Here is an 18428-nt window from a genome sequence, read left to right on the forward strand (position 1 = left end):
TTTATTTAATTGCTTCCCTCGTTGTTAGTTATGTTACGGAGGCCCTGAGAGGAGAGAGAGCAAGAACAAAATCTGGAGATCCGTTTTCTCACTCTTTTTTATCCTGTGTTTATGAGCACGGAAAGACCAGCAGGTACAGATATAGATTGCCTTTTGTAATAGCAAATAAGTGCATTACTTTAATTTATCTGTCATCCAAGAACAGCTGGAGGAAACTGTTGTCTTCAGTTCATTTCTCTATTTTTTTATTTTCATGGAAAAACACGAGAAAAGAGTTTAACCTTTTTTCAATCAGTTCTTAAGTCATAAACCCCGAAAGAAAACACGTGGGTCAGCATGTTATGTTGCCTCTCAGGGCCTGAGTAACATTTACATGATCATATGATACAACACAAACTCTGGGCTCAGCCCGCTCTGGCTCTGACACACCACCAGAGACATCGGGGGTCAAACTCAGAGGAGGATGCGGCCCGGCGCTGTGGGATCTGTTTGTTCTCCACACGGCAGGTCGACTGCAGGACAGCGGGCAGCGCAGAGCCGGACAGATGCTGTGAATGTCATCAGGGTGCATTTTACTTCTGTGTGACTTTAGGGTAACAGAGCTCAGCCTTCTGCTGATATCAGTGATAAAACAAACATGCAGACGTGTGCACTTTGCTGCCTGCAAGAAGCTCACCTGTGGAAGGATTTAGTATTTATCAGGATCATTTTTGTTTGCTTTACATAGGGATTCATCTGTTGTTACTTTGTGTATCTAAAAACAGGTGAATAAACAGGCAATTAAACGATAAATAATTCAAAGTGGAAGTTAAGAAGAAGCCTTAACCTTTTTAAATGAGCAGCTCCTTTGTGTTTCCTCTGATCATCTTCTACACACAAACATTTCCTGAGGGGATGATTGCAAGAAAACCTTGTTTACTGGGAGACGTTTTCAAAAGCAGACGAAACAACAACCTTAGGATCATTGAGGGAGCACAAATCTGGGTGTGAATTAAGTTAAAACCTGCTTCTTTCATAAACCAAAGATATCTTTGCTGCAGGTACGTGCAGGTGAAATATTCATTTGAAACAAATGTTCCCAATTTTCTTTTGAAACGTCTCCTCTGGTTATTGAAAACATTTTTTCTCACAGTGACTCTGCAAGACGCTGACCTGAGTGAGACATAGTTTTTATGGCTGCACTGTTACAATAAATGGAAACTCTTTTTATACGCACTAAAATTCATCTTGCTTGGCTTTGTTGGAGACCTCGGGAGCTTGTCTAGAATGATACTAAACCTCTGTGTGTATTTAAATTCCTGTGTGCACGATATGAGCTGGAGAAGGATCAGTAAAGTGTTGTTCTTGTGTGCAGGTGTGTGTGTGTGTTTTGTGTAGTATGGAGAGTAGTGTTAACCCCTGTGTCCCTGTTGTTTAATTCAGAACATGTTCGGGGAGAAGCCTCCGATCCCGGAGTACAAGGTAGCAGCCATTCAGAAGTCCCGCTTCATCCTGCTCCACTACGGGACCTTCAAGGCCGGCTGGGACTGGTTGATTCTGCTGGCGACGTTCTACGTGGCCGTCACCGTGCCCTACAACGTGTGCTTCACGGTGGTGGGAGGGAGGGATGAAGGGAGCAGCAGCGCCCCACGGAGCCCGCCCAGCGTCAGTGACATCCTCGTAGAGATCCTGTTTATTTTGGGTGAGAGAGCGTTCTGTGTTTGCTAACAAGAGTCAAGCGTGTAAATGAGTCATAGCTGCAAAAGGATTTGCTTCAGGAGATTGCTTCAGCTGAGAAACAGGCCGTAATGGCTGCAATGTAATGCTTTCAGGGAGGGTCCATTAAATGTGTTTGTGCTTCCACTGACAGGCTGAGTTATTCTAAGTGTCTGACAACATCACAGGAAGGATCCATACAGAGATAGACCTTCTTGTTACGGAGGAAGATCATTTTTTGCAACCAGAAACAGCCGTTACTTCGTTCTCTTCAAATCCACCAAACTCCATTGACAAAAACACTGATTTTACCTCCCAGAACGATGCTTGTCTCCTGCTGCCTGGATCAGTCTGGGGTTTTGTGTACTTGTGTGCCACACAAATATTGTGTTGGATCTGAACTAACCATTTAAAGCAGTAAAGTCAAAGTGTAACTCAGTCACACTAACAGATCCAGACATGGTGCCAACAGCTTCCGTGTTCTGCAAGGTTAAATGGCTGTTTTTGTCAGTGGAGTCTGGTGGCTTTGGGGAGAGCAAAATAACAACTCCGTCTTTAAGTAAAAGGATCTAACCTTTAAAGAATAATGTTGTCAGACATTTTTTTGGACATACATTGATTAGGCTCACCTGCCCCTGAGGATCACATTGCAGCCATTACAGCCTGCCTTACAGATGCTAGTGGAAGCAATCTGTTGGAGTTATTACAATTTGGCCTATTTCTCATTTAGATCCAAAGTATGTGAAAAGAAGGATCAGGTTTGAATGCATGAAATCCCCTTTATGGCTGCTTGTACCGCTTGTTTGATAAGTGCTTCTCTTATCACTCACACCAACGCCGGCTTCATGAAGTAACTTTGTAAAAGTTGATCAAGCTCATATTAAGTCATTAAAGCAGCCCGTGTCTCAGAGGCTCGTCAGTCATAATAAACGTTTTCTTGGAAGTTTTTAATGACGCACAAACAGCAATTAAAGGATGTGAACCATTTAGACCATTATGTCTCATTGCTCACTCATTTCCTCCCAAACAGCCGGCCTCTCTGTCCCTCGTCTTGTCCGTCTAACTGAAGGAAACTTGTTCCTCTTTGGACAATTGAGCTTAATGGAAAAGAGTGAACAAACGCCCTCCATCAATAAACGTATGTAATGAAATTAGACGCGCCACCCGCACTTAAAAGGCTGACTCCTGTCAGTCGATATCTCATTTGTTAGAACTAATGGGCCTGCCTGTTTATCGACACGTTCACAGAGCCAACAATCGTGGATTGAAATGTGCAATCAGGCTTCCGATTGTTCGCTCTTTTTCTGTTAATAAGCTGCTCTTCAATTACTTCTTCCTGAAGACTTATAGAGACTTAAACATGGAGGTAACTTAAGAGCCACACTGTTGGTTTTGTCATCATGTACTGTGCTTTAAGACAGACTATGGTGTCTTTTTGCGGTAATTCCAGTATAAAATGCAGCCTTTACGTTTATATTTTAGGGTCTTAGTAATTTTACCTCACAGACTTAGGGAGTTCGTTCAGAATCAACACAATACTTAATGCAAAACAAGAACAACATTCAAGGCATGAGTAGAACACTAACTCCCATGTTCTGGTCGGTTAAATTAGTGTTTTTGTCAATAGAGTTTGGTGGCCCTAAAGAGAGGGGTGTAACAGCTGTTTCTGAGCATCTTCCTGTTTAACAAAAAGGTCATCTCTGCAGGGATCCTTTTGACCCCGAGCACTGTGTCGGTGCCATTAGAGCTGAAGCTGGAGTTGATCTACCTGAACAATCCCAAAGCACAGAAGTGTAATGTGGTCGAAACTTTCAGCGAACAAACGAGAAGTCAGGAAACATTTTTTGTGCCGCAGTTAAACTTTTAAAAAGTTAAATTAAACATTTTCATAGATTCAACATTTTTACAAAGAGGGAAAAGGAGTCGATGTATTTTTGATCAGTTCTGACTTAAACTTCTTTTGAGTCATAGACTGTGATGAATTATGATTCAAGGCCGCCGTCACACATGTCCGGAGGGGATCTTTAACTATTTATGGTTGGTTTTCATATTAATTTAAGAAATTCGCCTGAAGTGTCTCAATCAATCTACAGCACAAACTGACCTTTGAAAATAATAATGAAGTCATTTACCAAGCAGTCCCTCGGGGGTCAAATAAAGATTTTGGGTGTAACTTTCTTCAGTCAAAGGAACGTCTGGATGAAGTGTTCTTTGGGTTTGGATCCTTCAATGAAGCTTCTCATAAAGTTAGTTTGTCAGCTGTTTGTGTTACTGACGTCTCTTTTTGTCTCTAACATGTGGTCCGGTGAAATTATTGTTCTTCATCTTGTAACTGTATCATCCTTTGCTCTTGTTGTCGTCCTCTGCAGACATTCTGCTGAACTTTCGAACCACCTTCGTGAGCACGTCGGGTCAGGTCGTGTACGACGCCCGCTCCATCTGCGTTCACTACGTCACCACCTGGCTCTTTGTCGACCTCATCGCTGCCCTGCCCTTTGACCTCCTGTACGCTTTCAACGTCAGCGTGGTGAGTCTCCTCTGTGTGTCTGATCCTGTGTTTACATTAAGGAAACTGCATGTGATGAATTAAAAGCACTTCACTCATTTTCTCTGGGAAAGAGAAGCACTCGTGATGCGCACCAACACGCTGCTGGCAACGAGTCAAGTTGGAAGAAGAAAGAATTAATGCATAAAGTCAGACGCTCCCTTGTGAGTTTGTTAGATCTGAGTTGAAGGCTGTCAAACAAACAAATGGCTCAGAGCCAGGCTGCACATTCTGCAGCTCTCATTCGTCTGTGTTTTTCATGCTCCGAATCCTAACAGACGATTCAGCTGCAGCTCGATGACTGCACAGCCGTGCTGAACGAGTACTCGGCCTAAAATGAGTGTGAATAATTTATACTTGAAGGATGAATTAAAGATCTTTTGAATGAAACAGTCTACTGGTTCCTTCATAGTAAAATGAACATTTAGACCGTGCATGTGCGTGTGATTAATGAGGTGTGCATCTGTCTTTGCAGTATTTCGGGGTGCACCTGTTGAAGACGGTCCGGCTGCTGCGGCTGCTGCGGCTGCTGCAGAAGCTGGAGCGGTACTCTCAGTACAGCGCTGTGGTTCTCACTCTGCTCATGTCCATGTTCGCCCTGCTGGCTCACTGGATGGCCTGCGTCTGGTACTTCATCGGTCGCAGGGAGATCGAGAGTCCCGGCTCCTGGGACATCGGTTAGTAAACGCTTTATTTCACCCACAAACAGTGCTGTTAAATTTCCTCCGAGGCTGTGCTTGGTCGAGTTTTGGAGTTAATTTACTTCACACACAACCACATTCACATTAATCTATCACCTCATTGCATTTCAGACGCTGTGTACATTTGGTTTTCGCCTTCTTTAATAGCCTCCACTTGTTGCCATATTGTCACAGCCAGATCAAATGTTGCCTTCAGGTACCCACAGTAAACTGTTCTCTCCTCAGATCCAAATTTAGTTTCAGAAGCAGCTTTATTGTCCATTTTCTCTGCTTGCAGAGCTTTGAACGTACAGCTTTGAATTTCTCTCAAGTTTTTAACTGTCACTCTGCATTCAGTAATATCCCTCCAGTGCCAGACAGCAGAATTTCATTTGGGCAAATTGAGCAAATCCACAGTGTCACAGTTGGAAAAGATTGGAAACTCGATTGCTCTTCTCAATCATACTCTCAGCTGCGTCCTCGGGAAACGATTTTAGGGCTCCCTAGCGGACATTAAAGGAGATCTTATGTAATTGCCGCCTCCCTCTGAGCTTCAGTCTGATGAGATCATTAGATTTTAACATAAAAGTGTTGCATACTTCAGCTTTAACAACTTGTACATTCTCCCACCTTGTCTTGTTTGAAACACAGTCCTGACCTGACAGATATCAGCCTCAGCAGAGTGATGTCGGTAACTTTGTACTCGGAACAAAAGCACAAAGGCAGCTCAGCAGAAGAATGGCCCCTGCACGTCTCACATTTCAGCACGGCCGTTGCTTTTAATAAGACGCGGCTTTGTTGATTTTCCACAAACATCTCTCCGCGGAGAATCTCGACTCCTGCGGGCGACATGAAACTCTGGCACACAATCTGATAAACTTGGGATACAAGCAGACAGGCTGATTGAAGTGTAATCTGTCTGACTGTGATCCGGGCCGAGGAGCAGAGAGTGTCTTTTATTTAACTCTACCTACCAATCAGAAAGAATCTACCTGCTGCAGGAACTCATAACGAGATTGATACTCCTGTTGCTTTTCTGTTTCCACCTGATCTTATCTCCTTCCCTCCAACTCTCCCTCTCTCTCTTATTGACTGCTACAAGCCCACCGATCATTATCCTTTCAGCAAACCACATAATGACAGGCAGTATCACTGCAGTCAATTCATGTCAGCACTCCCAGGATTTACTGTTCAGACAGACGGAGGGAATCCAGGAGGCAACAAAGACCCGTCTGCGGTCTGACCTTTCTGTGACACAAACACACGTCTGATATCGGCGTGTACGCGGCCTGAGCCGTCCGTCTGTCTGTCAGAGGATCGGCTGCTACCTGGTGGGGGTGCAGCTTTTTTTTCTGCAGGGCTATCAATAATTCAAGGGCAGTGGAGCCATGGCCCCCCCGTCAGGCTGTAGGTTTCTAAAGGAAGATTTCCATACATGAATTTAAGTTTTTCTCTTGTCTGTTTTTTCGAGCCAGAAAATCCCAACGTGAACACCTTTAGGCTTTAGAGCAGGAAGTGCTGAGAGTGACAGCTTGAAACATCTGTCAGTTAGTCAACATGTAGAGAACCTTTCTTTCATTTTTTTGTATACATTTGTGAGGAGACGTACGAGAAACATACGTCACAAACCTCAGAGGAACGGTGTTATTTATTTTGTGACACTTTCAATGAAGTTTGTTTATTTTTAGCAGCATTATCACACATTTATACTTTCCTTTGCTTTTATTATCAAAACTCTATGTAGATATTAATCATTGTGCATGTCAAATTATAACAAGGTGTATAAAGCATTGATAGTGGTGGACATGCTGTGTTGTCCACCGCAGTGGGTAGTTGGCTGAGAAGTAGTTCCAGGAGGGGAAGAGAGAGTTTTTGTTATAAAGCTACTTTTAAGCGGGACTTCGGCGTTCTGGGGAAGAGAGGACGCATGTTGAGCGAGCGAGAGCTAGGCGATGAAAAGCAGTTAGCCAACCTGTGTGTTGTTTATCCGGGGACACCTGAACCTCGGGTTAGCTGCTGCTGCGACAAGGAAATAAATCTGGGCTCTGTTGACCGAGCACATCGCCTCTTCCTCGTCCTTCCTCCATCCGTCGAGCTACCCCACAACGCTACAACACTTTACACCTCCATGCCAAAGTGACAGTCTGAGTCCTGGCTCATGCAGCATATTTCTTTTGGTTATTTGTTTTATTGTCTTACACTTTACTTGTAGTAATTACACTTAGTCTCATACCAGAATAATTCTTAATCAGGTCTGTAATTTGACTCACTTGTCTTAACGTGCTGTGTGATTCTTCTTCTTCTTTCAAACTCTGTCGTCACTTTAGCACGAAGTATGAAAGCTGAACTTCTGACACATTGTATAATACTCTGTTTAAGAAAGCTGTATAACTTAATCATGTTGTCTTCTGGATGCTCTTCTGATCCATCACAGACGTGATCTTTATGGAAAGTCTTCCTTTATGTTCATCTTACTGTTTTTAAAAGACTCAGATGTTGTTCAACGTTGAGGCTCAGTGATTTCCTAAAACTATTGTGCTCTGTAATTTAAGAAGGAGTTCCAGAGGTCTCGTTGGGGACTACTTTCAGCTGTGGATGAATACAAACTTGGTTGTCTTGAGAGTTTTTCCGGCACAAGGACGGCTTCTGCAGTATTGACTCAGAATAAACTACGCTGGCCTTTTCAGCATAACGTCCCCTGGTGCAGCAGTGTGGCTCATTTATGTCTTTTTAATACTTCATGTGTGGAGCTCTCTGGCCCAGAGGAGGGAGACCCCCGGGCCATGTGTGGCTACATGGACCCTACCTTTGAATGGGGTCATTAATTGTTGGTTTTATGTCGTCACATGGGATTTGTTAACATGAGAACACTGTAAAAGAAAGGTCATTAATTCTGCGCTGGGGCCAGATGTTGGTGCCACTTCTATTAAGGTTAATACTCCTACTATCATATCTGTTGTTTCAGGTCTGACAGAAACATGCTTCAACAAGGTCATAAAAACACATTCACTGATGTTTTTAATCTAAATGTGAACAATTACTTTGCTTATTATTTGTATCCAAAGTGATCATGGCTCCGTGCAGCAGCTAAAGCTAAAATAAGGACCAAAATCAGAATCAGAATCTGTTTTATTGGACAAGTTTAGTATTACTCTCAATGTACAGACAAGCTAATGAGACATACTGCTCTTTAAACAAGTTAGACAAAAGGTAGCAGTGCTGTGACGCCTACCAGAGGAGATAGGTTGAATAGGTCTGCAGCTGTGTTAGCTGCCCGTTTCCGGACCCTGGAGCCGTATAAGTCCTGGACGGAGGCCAGGTTGGTTCCACTGATCCTCTCTGTAGACCCGACTGCCTGTTGTCGTCTGTTCTCGTCCTGTTTGGTGGCAGACCCAAACCAAAAGGACCGGCTCAATAGTGCGAGAAGGACGGCAGTTAAAAGCGGATCAGTTTGTTACCTGCTCCGATGAAAACAAGAAAAACAAACACATTAAGATGAAGAACATCAGTCAACATGTTTTTTTATTATCTTCTGGAAGCAGTTTTTAGTCAGATGTGGAACAACAGACATAATTGGGTTGTAGTGGGACTTGTCGTGTCTGCTCCATTAGCTCCAACAGAAGTGGCACCAAAGCAGAATTCAGATGATGTAATGACCTTTCTGTCTCTTTAAGTTTCCTCTGTTTTTAGTAAGAACAAATCAGCAGTCTTTTCCTTCCCTGTGCTGTTTGCTGCGTGTTCAGGTAAAGCCCCCCCAGCTTGTGTTTGCATCAGGACGTGTTTGACAGAGGTAAACAACAGTGACAGGAGCAGTTAGCGTTGCCTGCAGGGAAGCACAGTTAGCTTCTGAAATCATTTAATGTGAGCACTTTTCTTTGTCAGGCTGTCGAGCGCTCATGAGGCTACTTAACCTTTCTAATGCAGCTCGATAAGACACTTTAAGCCGTCCGCTTGCTCTGGCTGAACTATAAACTATCTGTGCTTTTTCCACAGTGACTTCTCTGTGGGTTGAATGTCATCCTACTTTATGTTTCAGAGTGGTTGTGAGATTAACATGTGTGACACAAAAACAAGAGGAAAAAAAAGTCTATTGATAAAGATTTGCAGCTCACTATGCAACACAGAAAGTTACCAAAAGCCTGGCTGTGATCACCAGCTGGGTTCTGACCTGAAAGATTCCAATTCATTCCCATGACATGGACACCGTAAAACCCAAGCACCTTGTGAAAACGTCAAGACAGTACAGGAGGGTGTAAGCTTTAACAAAAACATTGGCTCCCATTACCAGCCCAGCAGCAAAAACTCTCAACTCTCAGCACATCAGGAAGTGCACCAGGCTAGCCGTTGAGCTAACTAGGAATTAGCAAGATAGCTAGCTTGGTCCCTAACCACATAGTCAACATGGATAATGTATTTAAGAGACACATTTGTACCATTCACCCTATTCACACTTTTCTCTTGAACTTTATCAAACTGTAATAAACACTTTAATAAGTGTTGAATGCTATGCTAGCTATCGTTAGCTCCTTGGTTTAAGTGTAAGCAAATCCCCTGAATGTAGAGTTTCCATTGTAAAAGTCAGATTTAAATCCAAAAGCTCAGTGTGGTAAATAATGGTGAGTCAGAGTGGATGACAGGAGTTCAGGACCACGGACAGCTCCCCAGTGAGTGCAGGCCATTCTGAGAGAGAGGGGGGAGAAACCAGCACCTTGGACAGAGGCAGAGCGGCTCCACTTGCATGCTGTGAACAGTCAAGCAAAAGACCAGGCCAAATTAAAACCTATTTCAGGTTTGGGAAAATTCCAACTCCCTTTAAATTCTTCTCTGGTGTTTTCACCTTAAGTGTGCTTTAAGGGTTCTGATAATGGTACTTGTAACTACAGGTGAGACAAAATATCAATACAGCAATGTATTGTCTTCCTGACTCGTGCAACACGATTATTGATTGGCTGGAGCCGAATATCTTTATCTTAATATACCAATATTTGGTGCTCTAATCAGATTTTCCTGACTCGCCGCGTCACTACCTCATGACTCCTTGCAGCGGCGCTTATCACATGCGCCTCATTTATTTTTAACAGTTGTTGAATATTTCTGGAAATGTAATTTACAGACTGAAAACACGTTCACTGTTTCATCTCAGTTTGTGTCGAGTTCTGGGAAACACCAAATTGCAGTGAATGAAAACATGAATCCTGCACTTTTCTTTTTTAAGGGGCATTTTATTTTCTTCTTTTAATCTGTCCTGCAATATATCAGTTATCACAGAGTCGCTGTATCGTGACATTATTGCTGTCGTGGGCCACGTGTCGCGTATCGTATCGTGAGTTACCTTGTGAATCCCACCTCTACTTACCGGCCCTTCTTTGTGTGTATGTGTGCTGAGAATGACCAACTCTAGAACCACATGTATGTAATATCCCTGGGTTATAATCATCGATGAATTAATGTGCTTCACTAAGGCTGTCGCTGGTGAAGCTGGAGCTTATTCTGTACGCTGCCCTGTACGCTGCTTCATGAGCTCTGTAGTGTGTCATAATGTAGTTAATTTATATTTCGTATTAATAATCTGAATATTCAAAGTGTAGTAAAAAATGTAGTGAAGCATCAAACAGAAAACATCATAGAAAGTTGAAGTAGCTGAAAAGTGTTCAAAGTAAACGTGGTTAAATGTGGCTGCAGACGTTATTATCATTTGTCTCGTCAGTGACATCAGTGATGCCGCGCACGTTTTCTGTTCTAACAAGAGAAGCACCTTTATTTTTCAGGCTCTGATCCTCAGGCACGGCGGTGCATACCATATAAGGTCTTAGTCAGGTCCTCGTTTCCTCAGGGCGGCGGAGGTTAAGTTCTGCTAATGACAAAGTAATTAGGAAACTACTCAGGTGTTAAATCCTCTAATGTTGTTGGTTTAGCTGCTGAGGGGAACTCTGCTCGCAGCTCGACTGGCACTTCTGCTTATTTATGTTGGCAGGCTGCGCCCACTGCCTCTCTCTCTCTCTCACACACACACACACACACACACACGCACACACACACACACGCCAGGTCAGAGCTGCTTGCCTGCAGAGTGTGCTGCCAGAGATCAATGAATGGATGCATCCATATTGTATTATTTATGTTCCCTCTCTCGCTGCCTCTCTGTGTCTGATTCTGCTGTCAGAGGCTCAGCTGGGCTTCTCACTCATCCATCCCAAATACTACTTTATCATTTATTCATCCTTCCTCCTTCACTTCATACGTTCACTCTTTCCCCTCTCACTCTCTTCTTACATAGATTACAGCTCTTTTCTTTCCTGAAGAATGATAGTTTCTGTGTCCGCCGGAACAGTTTTCATTTGATTTTACGCTTTGTTAGAATGATGAACATGATTTGGGTAATTTAAGGGCGTTTGCTAAATTGGCAAACAAATGAGCAGCATGAAGGAAGTCTTTGGTTTGAGCTCTACAATCCAGCGCAGGTCCGACAGAGGCAGGCGGGAACTCACCTCCGAGTTGTAGATGCTGCCAGGAGAAGTACTGAAAGTCTGTTCATTTAAAAGTTTTGCAATGATTCTACTTGTGTAAAAGTTTAACCAGCAAACTGAACTTAAAGTAGGAAAGGTATACGTACTCAGTATGCAGAGGAGAACCCTTTTAGAGTGTCAAACCACTGAGCCCTGAAGGTCCTGAAAGATTATAAGAATCTTTTTTAGCAGCCAGGTTTGTGTACTCAAAGAATTCATTTCACTCTGGTTTCACATTCCTGTCAGCGAACGAACAAAGAAACAGACGACACGCAGCTTTAAACAAGGTCAACAAGCCACACAAGGATACATTAATATTAACATCATAGGTACGGGTGTACAGATATAAATATTTACATAAAACTGCACCACTCTCCTGTCCTATTATTGTCTGATGTGGTTGTTGCGGTTGTATAATTTAAGATGTGTAACAGGTGGCTTCATATGCATGAGGCTGATAATTAGGATAGTAAATAAACTGTATGAACAACCTTTAATTATTATCTAGTGCAACATAAGAAATAACTTCTGCTGTCCTGATCAGAAAAACAGAAAACTTCATGCTTCTTATTTGTGACTTATTTGTGTGAAGTGATTAATGGTGTCATAATATCTGCTTAATGTATCTTTATTATCCCTTATTATCTTCTTTATTTACATTTAAATAAAGGTTTGTGTGATTTATCTCTCTGTCTCTTTCAGGTTGGCTCCATGAGCTGGCCAAGCGTCTGGGCTCCCCCTACTTCCTGTCCCCCCTGACCACGCTGGTCTCCTCCACCGTCAGCAGCCTCTCGGCCAACAGCAGCCAGTGGAACGTGTCGGGGTCAGAGGTCACGGGGCAGAGCTCCTGGAACTCCAGCCAACCTTACGGGAACGTGTCGGGAGGCGAGGCCGTGTCGGGGACGGGCAGCGGTGGTGGGGGCTTCGGGGTGCTGGGTGGAGGCCCCTCGATGAGAAGCAGCTACGTGACCTCACTGTACTTCGCTCTGAGCAGCCTCACAAGCGTCGGCTTTGGAAACGTGTCGGCCAACACGGACTCAGAGAAGATCTTCTCCATCTGCACCATGCTCATAGGAGGTGAGGAGAGTGTGTGTGTGTGTGTGTGTGTGTGTTAATTCTCACGCTCCTCTCTTTCGTTCCTTCATTCTTTCTCTTTGAATGCTTGTTAGTGTTTCCTCTTCTTCTCCTCTCGGTCTGAAGTCCTCACTCACGTAGCATCTGGTGCCAGTGATCATTGATGAGCAGCTGAGCACATTTTGTTCTACTTTTAATTTCTACTTTTTCATATTGTAGAAAAAAAAAACTGTTGCAAACACGTTTGTTTGTAAAAACCAACCATTCACTGTTTCATGACTCCCACTCTCCTGAGTTACTTCTTCAGTCTCAGCTCTGAAATTCTTGTATTTATTTTCATGATTTAGCAAAAACTTTAACAGATTTCAGGGATAGATGCTCATATTTCTGAGCACCGAGTCCACGCAGCAACATCAAACATCAAAAGATGTCAAAAGACAAAAAGTATCTCAGAGAATAGTGGGGTTTTTTTAAAAGAGGAGGTATTATGCTGTTCCATTGTAATACATATATATAACGTTACAGTGTCGGATGTTCAGACTAGACGTGGGTGGAGTTTCAGACCTGTAGGTCAAAGTATGTTGGAGTAAGCCCCAGGCTCCTCAGCTCCGTCTGCAGGTTTTTCTACACGCTGCACTCAGTGACGTCACAAAGTGCAGCCTCAGCTGGTTTCGGAGAGCTGGCCAATCAGAAGAAAGTGGGCTTGAAGGGGCGGGGTTTCTTAAAGGGACAGAGCTGACTGAGGGCCTGCACAGAGCACCAGTGTGAGAAACATGAGGAGTTTTTTTAACTGTAAATTATGCTAAGCTATCATTAGCATAATACCCCCCTTTAAGGGGAGGCAGCACTCTACAGAAAGCAGCGTGTCTCCTTCAGTCAAACTCAGACGGATGATAAATCTTTAAAGTGAATATTTTAAAGATGGATCATTAAATATGTAAATGAATTAATTGACCTGAATGTCTAAAATTAACTTCACTAACTTGTCTGTTACAATATTAATGGGAGAAAAAAGGAGCACAGCATTTTAGTGACTCAAACTCAGACGTGACAGAAACAGCAACACAGCGGTGAAGAATGATACAGCTGTGATTCTAAATATAACTAACTGGATTTATGAGATGATGTAAAATGCAGCAGAATCTGCACTGAAGCTAAAATCGTTGTGGATAAAAACACAAGAAGCCTTCTAACTTATTTCCCTCGTCAGTTCAAACAATAACACCACAAACATACAAATGTTCCTAAGATGAATCATAAAGCATATTTTTAAAGCCCCTGGAGTTCGTGGGGAAACTTCTCTGCAGCCAAATAAAGTCGTCACATTAAGTTTTATAAAACTAAGAAACATTTTTAAAGCAACCTTCAGATGTCAGCCACCCTGTTTACACCTGGTTTAACCTGGAGCTCTAAAATACAGATTGATCTCTGTTGTTGAAACATTGGCACCAAAACAACCACAGCCTGCGGTGAGGACATATTTCCTGTTACTTCCTTTTGACTCATCAGGATGCATGAGCGTTAACACCACAGATAAATGATGTTTATCGAGACGCAGACAACCGAATAAAGTGGTTGGGATGGTCAGATCAATATCACTAGTACATTAAATCTACCACTATACACTTGTGATCCTGTTTCTTAAAACAAAGTGTAAACAGAGTCAATGAGTGTTTCATTCACAGAGAAGGAGCTTCTTAAATACACCAGCTTTGAGTCTTATTGTAAGGAAGTGACATTCTGCAGCCCGTTAGGATCCTTCTCTGCTGCATAAAACTTAAAGTACATGTTGGACACATTCAGGACAGTATTATATAGTTGAGCCAAGAGTTCTGCTGGTTTTCTGCTGCTGCACGTCCGTAACAGGAGAGAACGATGAAAGAAGAAGAGAGAGAAGGAGGGATGAAAAGGTGAAGAGAGCAGAGGAAAGCAGTGATTTATGATCGGAGGACACAGAGATGTGTGGGGACGTCTCAGGCCTCAGCGCACATTAAGTGGGCTGTAAATGACCACACACACACACACACACACACACACACACACACACACACACACACAGTGAGAGATTTATTATCATATACCTGTGAGGACGTTGTATTGACTTGCTTTCGCTCTCCTGTGACTAAAGACCGAATTGTACCTTAACTGCCTTCATGCAGTCACACACACACACACACACACACACACACACACACACACACACACACACACACACACACACACACACACACACCTTATAGGTAACAATCTCATTCATTTTCCTGCTGAAAAAATGATGATATCTGCTCTTATCCAATGACAGGTGCAAAGACTGTGCGAACCTCTAATATGTTAATCTATCACTGACAGTGGGTGTGCTGCAGCTCTGTAATCAGCCTGTTAACCAGCTGTTTCATTAAACACCATGTTGTTGCTGTAAATGTTCAAAGAGCATTGAACATACTTCGCTGCACAGCTGGAATAGTTTCGTGCAGATATTCCGTTCACGGTTGTTTCAGTAAGATTTTCAGCAGCAGCAGAAGTTTTTAAGCATCTGCACCTACAACAGCCGTGGACCGACTGATTCATTCATTTGTCCGACCCATTCTTAAAACTCCAGAAACACCAGGAGGGAAAATGATCCACAAAAGTTGAGTCTGGTTTTAGTCCACGGTATAAAGAGTTTTCTATGTGTAGAAGAATTATTATTCCCTTTTATAGTGGACAGCTGATTCCACTCATTGAGCACTATGTGCCATCATGCACTGAGCTGACAGAAAACAGAACATGCACAAACCCCTCGCATACCTGTTTGTTCTGCACACCTGTCCTGCGACTAATTGTGGTGCAAACTCTCGTGCTTTCAATATTCAAATATATATTCTCCATCTCGGCCAAAGTTACGCTCTCGTTCTGCGGGAAACAATGGATGGGAACTAAAACTAGACGCACAAGTGCAAGGTGGTACAGTGGTTAGCGCTGTAGCCTCACCACTAGAAGGTTCCCGGTTCGAGTCCCGGTTCAGGCCTTTCCGGGTTAGCCTGCATGTTATCCCCGTTCATGCGTGGCTTCCCTCCGGGTACTCCGGCTTCCTCCCACAGTCCGAGGTTCATTGGTGACTATAAATTACCCGTCAGTGTGAGCGTGAAAACTTGTCTGTCTCTATGTGGCAGCCCTGTGATTGACAGGTGACCTGTCCAGGTGTAACCCCGCCTCTCGCCAAATGAGACAGCTGGGATCCGCTCCGGCCCCTTGTGACCCTGAACAGGATAAGCGGTATAGATATTCGGCAGGAACCAATCAGACGGATGTCAGATCCAGTGATGGGAAGGGAAGTTGTTTGACAATAAGACAAACATTAAAGCTTCCTGTCCTTGAATGTTTCTTTAGAGTGATTTGAAGTGATTGTTTTGAGTTGCATTGATTTTTAGTCCCTACAGTGACATGTGTTCAGTCCTCTGTCAGAGCAGAGCGAGCTGAGCACAACACAGAGACACAGAGACCACAGATTCATTAATCTCTCCCAGTTTTGTCCTCATGAGTTTCGAGTCCTCTGGTGGGGGCGGACCCTGCAGCCCTGTTTGCCCTTCAGCTGTTATAAAAAGACACTTTAAACATTTTAACACCAGAGTTTCCCAAAGTGTGCAGCTGGTGACCGCGCCTGGAGGAGCACTCACCCAAAAATAATGGCTGTCAGTGTCCTGTGGAAGTGCCCTGTGGTGTGAATGCAGCTCCAGCACATGTTAAAACGTAGTGAGAGAGTTTCTGCAGTCCACTGAGGAAGGTGCAGGTACATATGAGACAGGCCTGTCTGCAGGCTGCTGGTTAGCTGAGCTCACAGTCAAACCAGACTGAGACTGTGGAGAGTCCCGGATTAGAGCAGGTTAAGGAATAATACGTTTTGTTCAGTAGAAATAAAAGATTTATTCAACACTGGGATTATTTTTATTTAAATAGTGTCTTCCTGTCATTTAGTGAAGCAGTAATCCACTCGGAGCGGTCCTGTGCACTGGTTTCAGAGCAGCTCAGTCGTTTTAAGCTCTCTGCTTTTTCCCTTCTTGGAGCTTATAAAGACGTCCGATAAACCTCCCTGCTCTACAGAAGCATTATGGGATTTTCCTGAAGGCCATTCTAGATCCAAAATAATGAACCAACTCTTTAAGTCAAACTGTATCACACTGAAACACTCTCTCTCTCTGTCTGCAGCGCTCATGCATGCCGTGGTGTTTGGTAACGTGACAGCGATCATCCAGAGGATGTACTCGCGCCGCTCGCTCTATCACACCCGCACCAAAGACCTGAAGGACTTCATCAGGGTCCACCGGCTGCCCAAGGCCCTGGAGCAACGCATGCTGGAGTGTTTCCAGACCACCTGGTCGGTCAACAACGGGATAGACGTCAGTGAGGTGAGCGGACTGACACTTGTAACACAGATGTTTATGGGTGTGTGAGTATTGCTCTTGATACACTTGAGCTTGGATGTTTCAGAGACTGTGATTAATGCAAAGACAGATCCGGAGTCCGGAGAGGATGACGAAGTGCACACGTTTGGGAATAACTGCTATCACAAGATCATCTTTTAAGTGTGAACCCTCCTTTCCCTTCACCGTGCAGCTCCTGAAGGACTTCCCAGACGAGCTGAGGGCCGACATCGCCATGCACCTGAACAAGGAGCTGCTCCAGCTGCCTCTGTTCGAGTCTGCCAGCCGCGGCTGCCTGCGCTCCCTCTCCCTCATCATCAAGACCTCCTTCTGCGCTCCGGGCGAGTTCCTGATCCGGCAGGGAGACGCCCTGCAGGCCATCTACTTCGTCTGCTCGGGGTCCATGGAGGTGCTGAAAGACAACACTGTGCTGGCCATACTGGGTGAGTCAGAGGAGCAGGAGGACGTACAGAGAGGAGTTCATGTTCACGAGCATGTTGTGGATCTCTGAAGAGTGTCAACAACTCAGGCATGTTTGGTTGATATCGTTATATTGATAAGTGCACTGCAGCCATGAAATAACTTTAATAGGAACACAAATCTATACAAATCTCTAATAGGATACAATTATGAAGTGAGGATCAAAAGGTCAAAGGTTAACTTCCCTGTGACATCAAAATGTGCTGCAAAAACACTTCCCCTCCCGTCCAGGTATCTCAGGTACACCTGAAGAGATCATCTTCAAACTTTCACTTGGACTCGAAGATGAACTGATTAGATTTTAGCAGAGCTGTGGACTTGAGACTTGGTGACTTGGACTCGAGTCGACTCGAGTCACTGTTTTGATGACTTGCGACTTGACAAAAGTATGTACGCAGCGCAAACTGGGAGTCATGATTGGACGACTCAAAAAGCTCCCCGGTATGTGATCGTCATGATTGATGGCTGGCTGTCAGTCAAACTCCTCGCTATGGCAACACGCAACATCAAAGCCCCCAAAGAGAAGCCTCATCAGTCGTACTCGTTACTCCTCAACACGCTCTCAGAGCAGACCATCATCATGGCTGCGTCTGTGCCAAGATAACACAGATACAATTCACTGTCAGACTTTTTGAACAGGTTATATCAACTGGCCAATAACATCATTATCAGACGGGCTGCTAACACCTTGTCTTTTCTCTTTATTAAGACCGGATACTACAGGTAAGAGTGCTGTAACTTGGGTGGGAAAAAAGTGACTTGACTCGGGACTTGACTTGCCCAAGAAAAAATGACTTGAGACTTGCTTGAGACTTGAGCAAAGATGACTTGGTCACAAAACTGGATTTAAGCTGTTGAAGGTCAAAGTTTACAGTCGCTGTGATGTCTCAAAAAAATGTTTAAAGCCACTGGTCAAGATTTCATTTAATACACAGTTTTACACAAATGTTTTAAAGGAGAAACACGATACATAACTGGAAAGGCAACAAACAAAAAGTACACATCATACAAAAGCAAAAGTGAGTGTTACTAAAAATGAAAATGATAA

General features: G+C 43.7%; 1 protein-coding gene across 1 annotated transcript in view; it reads left to right on the top strand.

Annotated features, from left to right (window-relative positions):
* Positions 1-18428, top strand: part of kcnh3 (potassium voltage-gated channel, subfamily H (eag-related), member 3) — a 50359-nt gene that overhangs the window by 14378 nt on the left and 17553 nt on the right. The window contains exons 4-9 of the mRNA XM_069662632.1: positions 1423-1681; positions 4065-4222; positions 4716-4917; positions 12129-12503; positions 16686-16885; positions 17094-17343. Coding sequence (XP_069518733.1) covers positions 1423-1681; positions 4065-4222; positions 4716-4917; positions 12129-12503; positions 16686-16885; positions 17094-17343 — 1444 coding nt within the window. The remainder of the gene's footprint in view (positions 1-1422; positions 1682-4064; positions 4223-4715; positions 4918-12128; positions 12504-16685; positions 16886-17093; positions 17344-18428) is intronic.

Source organism: Semicossyphus pulcher, unplaced genomic scaffold (genome assembly GCF_022749685.1).
Source record: "Semicossyphus pulcher isolate SPU_LCO1_2020_fin unplaced genomic scaffold, fSemPul1.0.p SCAF_15, whole genome shotgun sequence".
Lineage (NCBI taxonomy): Eukaryota > Metazoa > Chordata > Actinopteri > Labriformes > Labridae > Semicossyphus > Semicossyphus pulcher.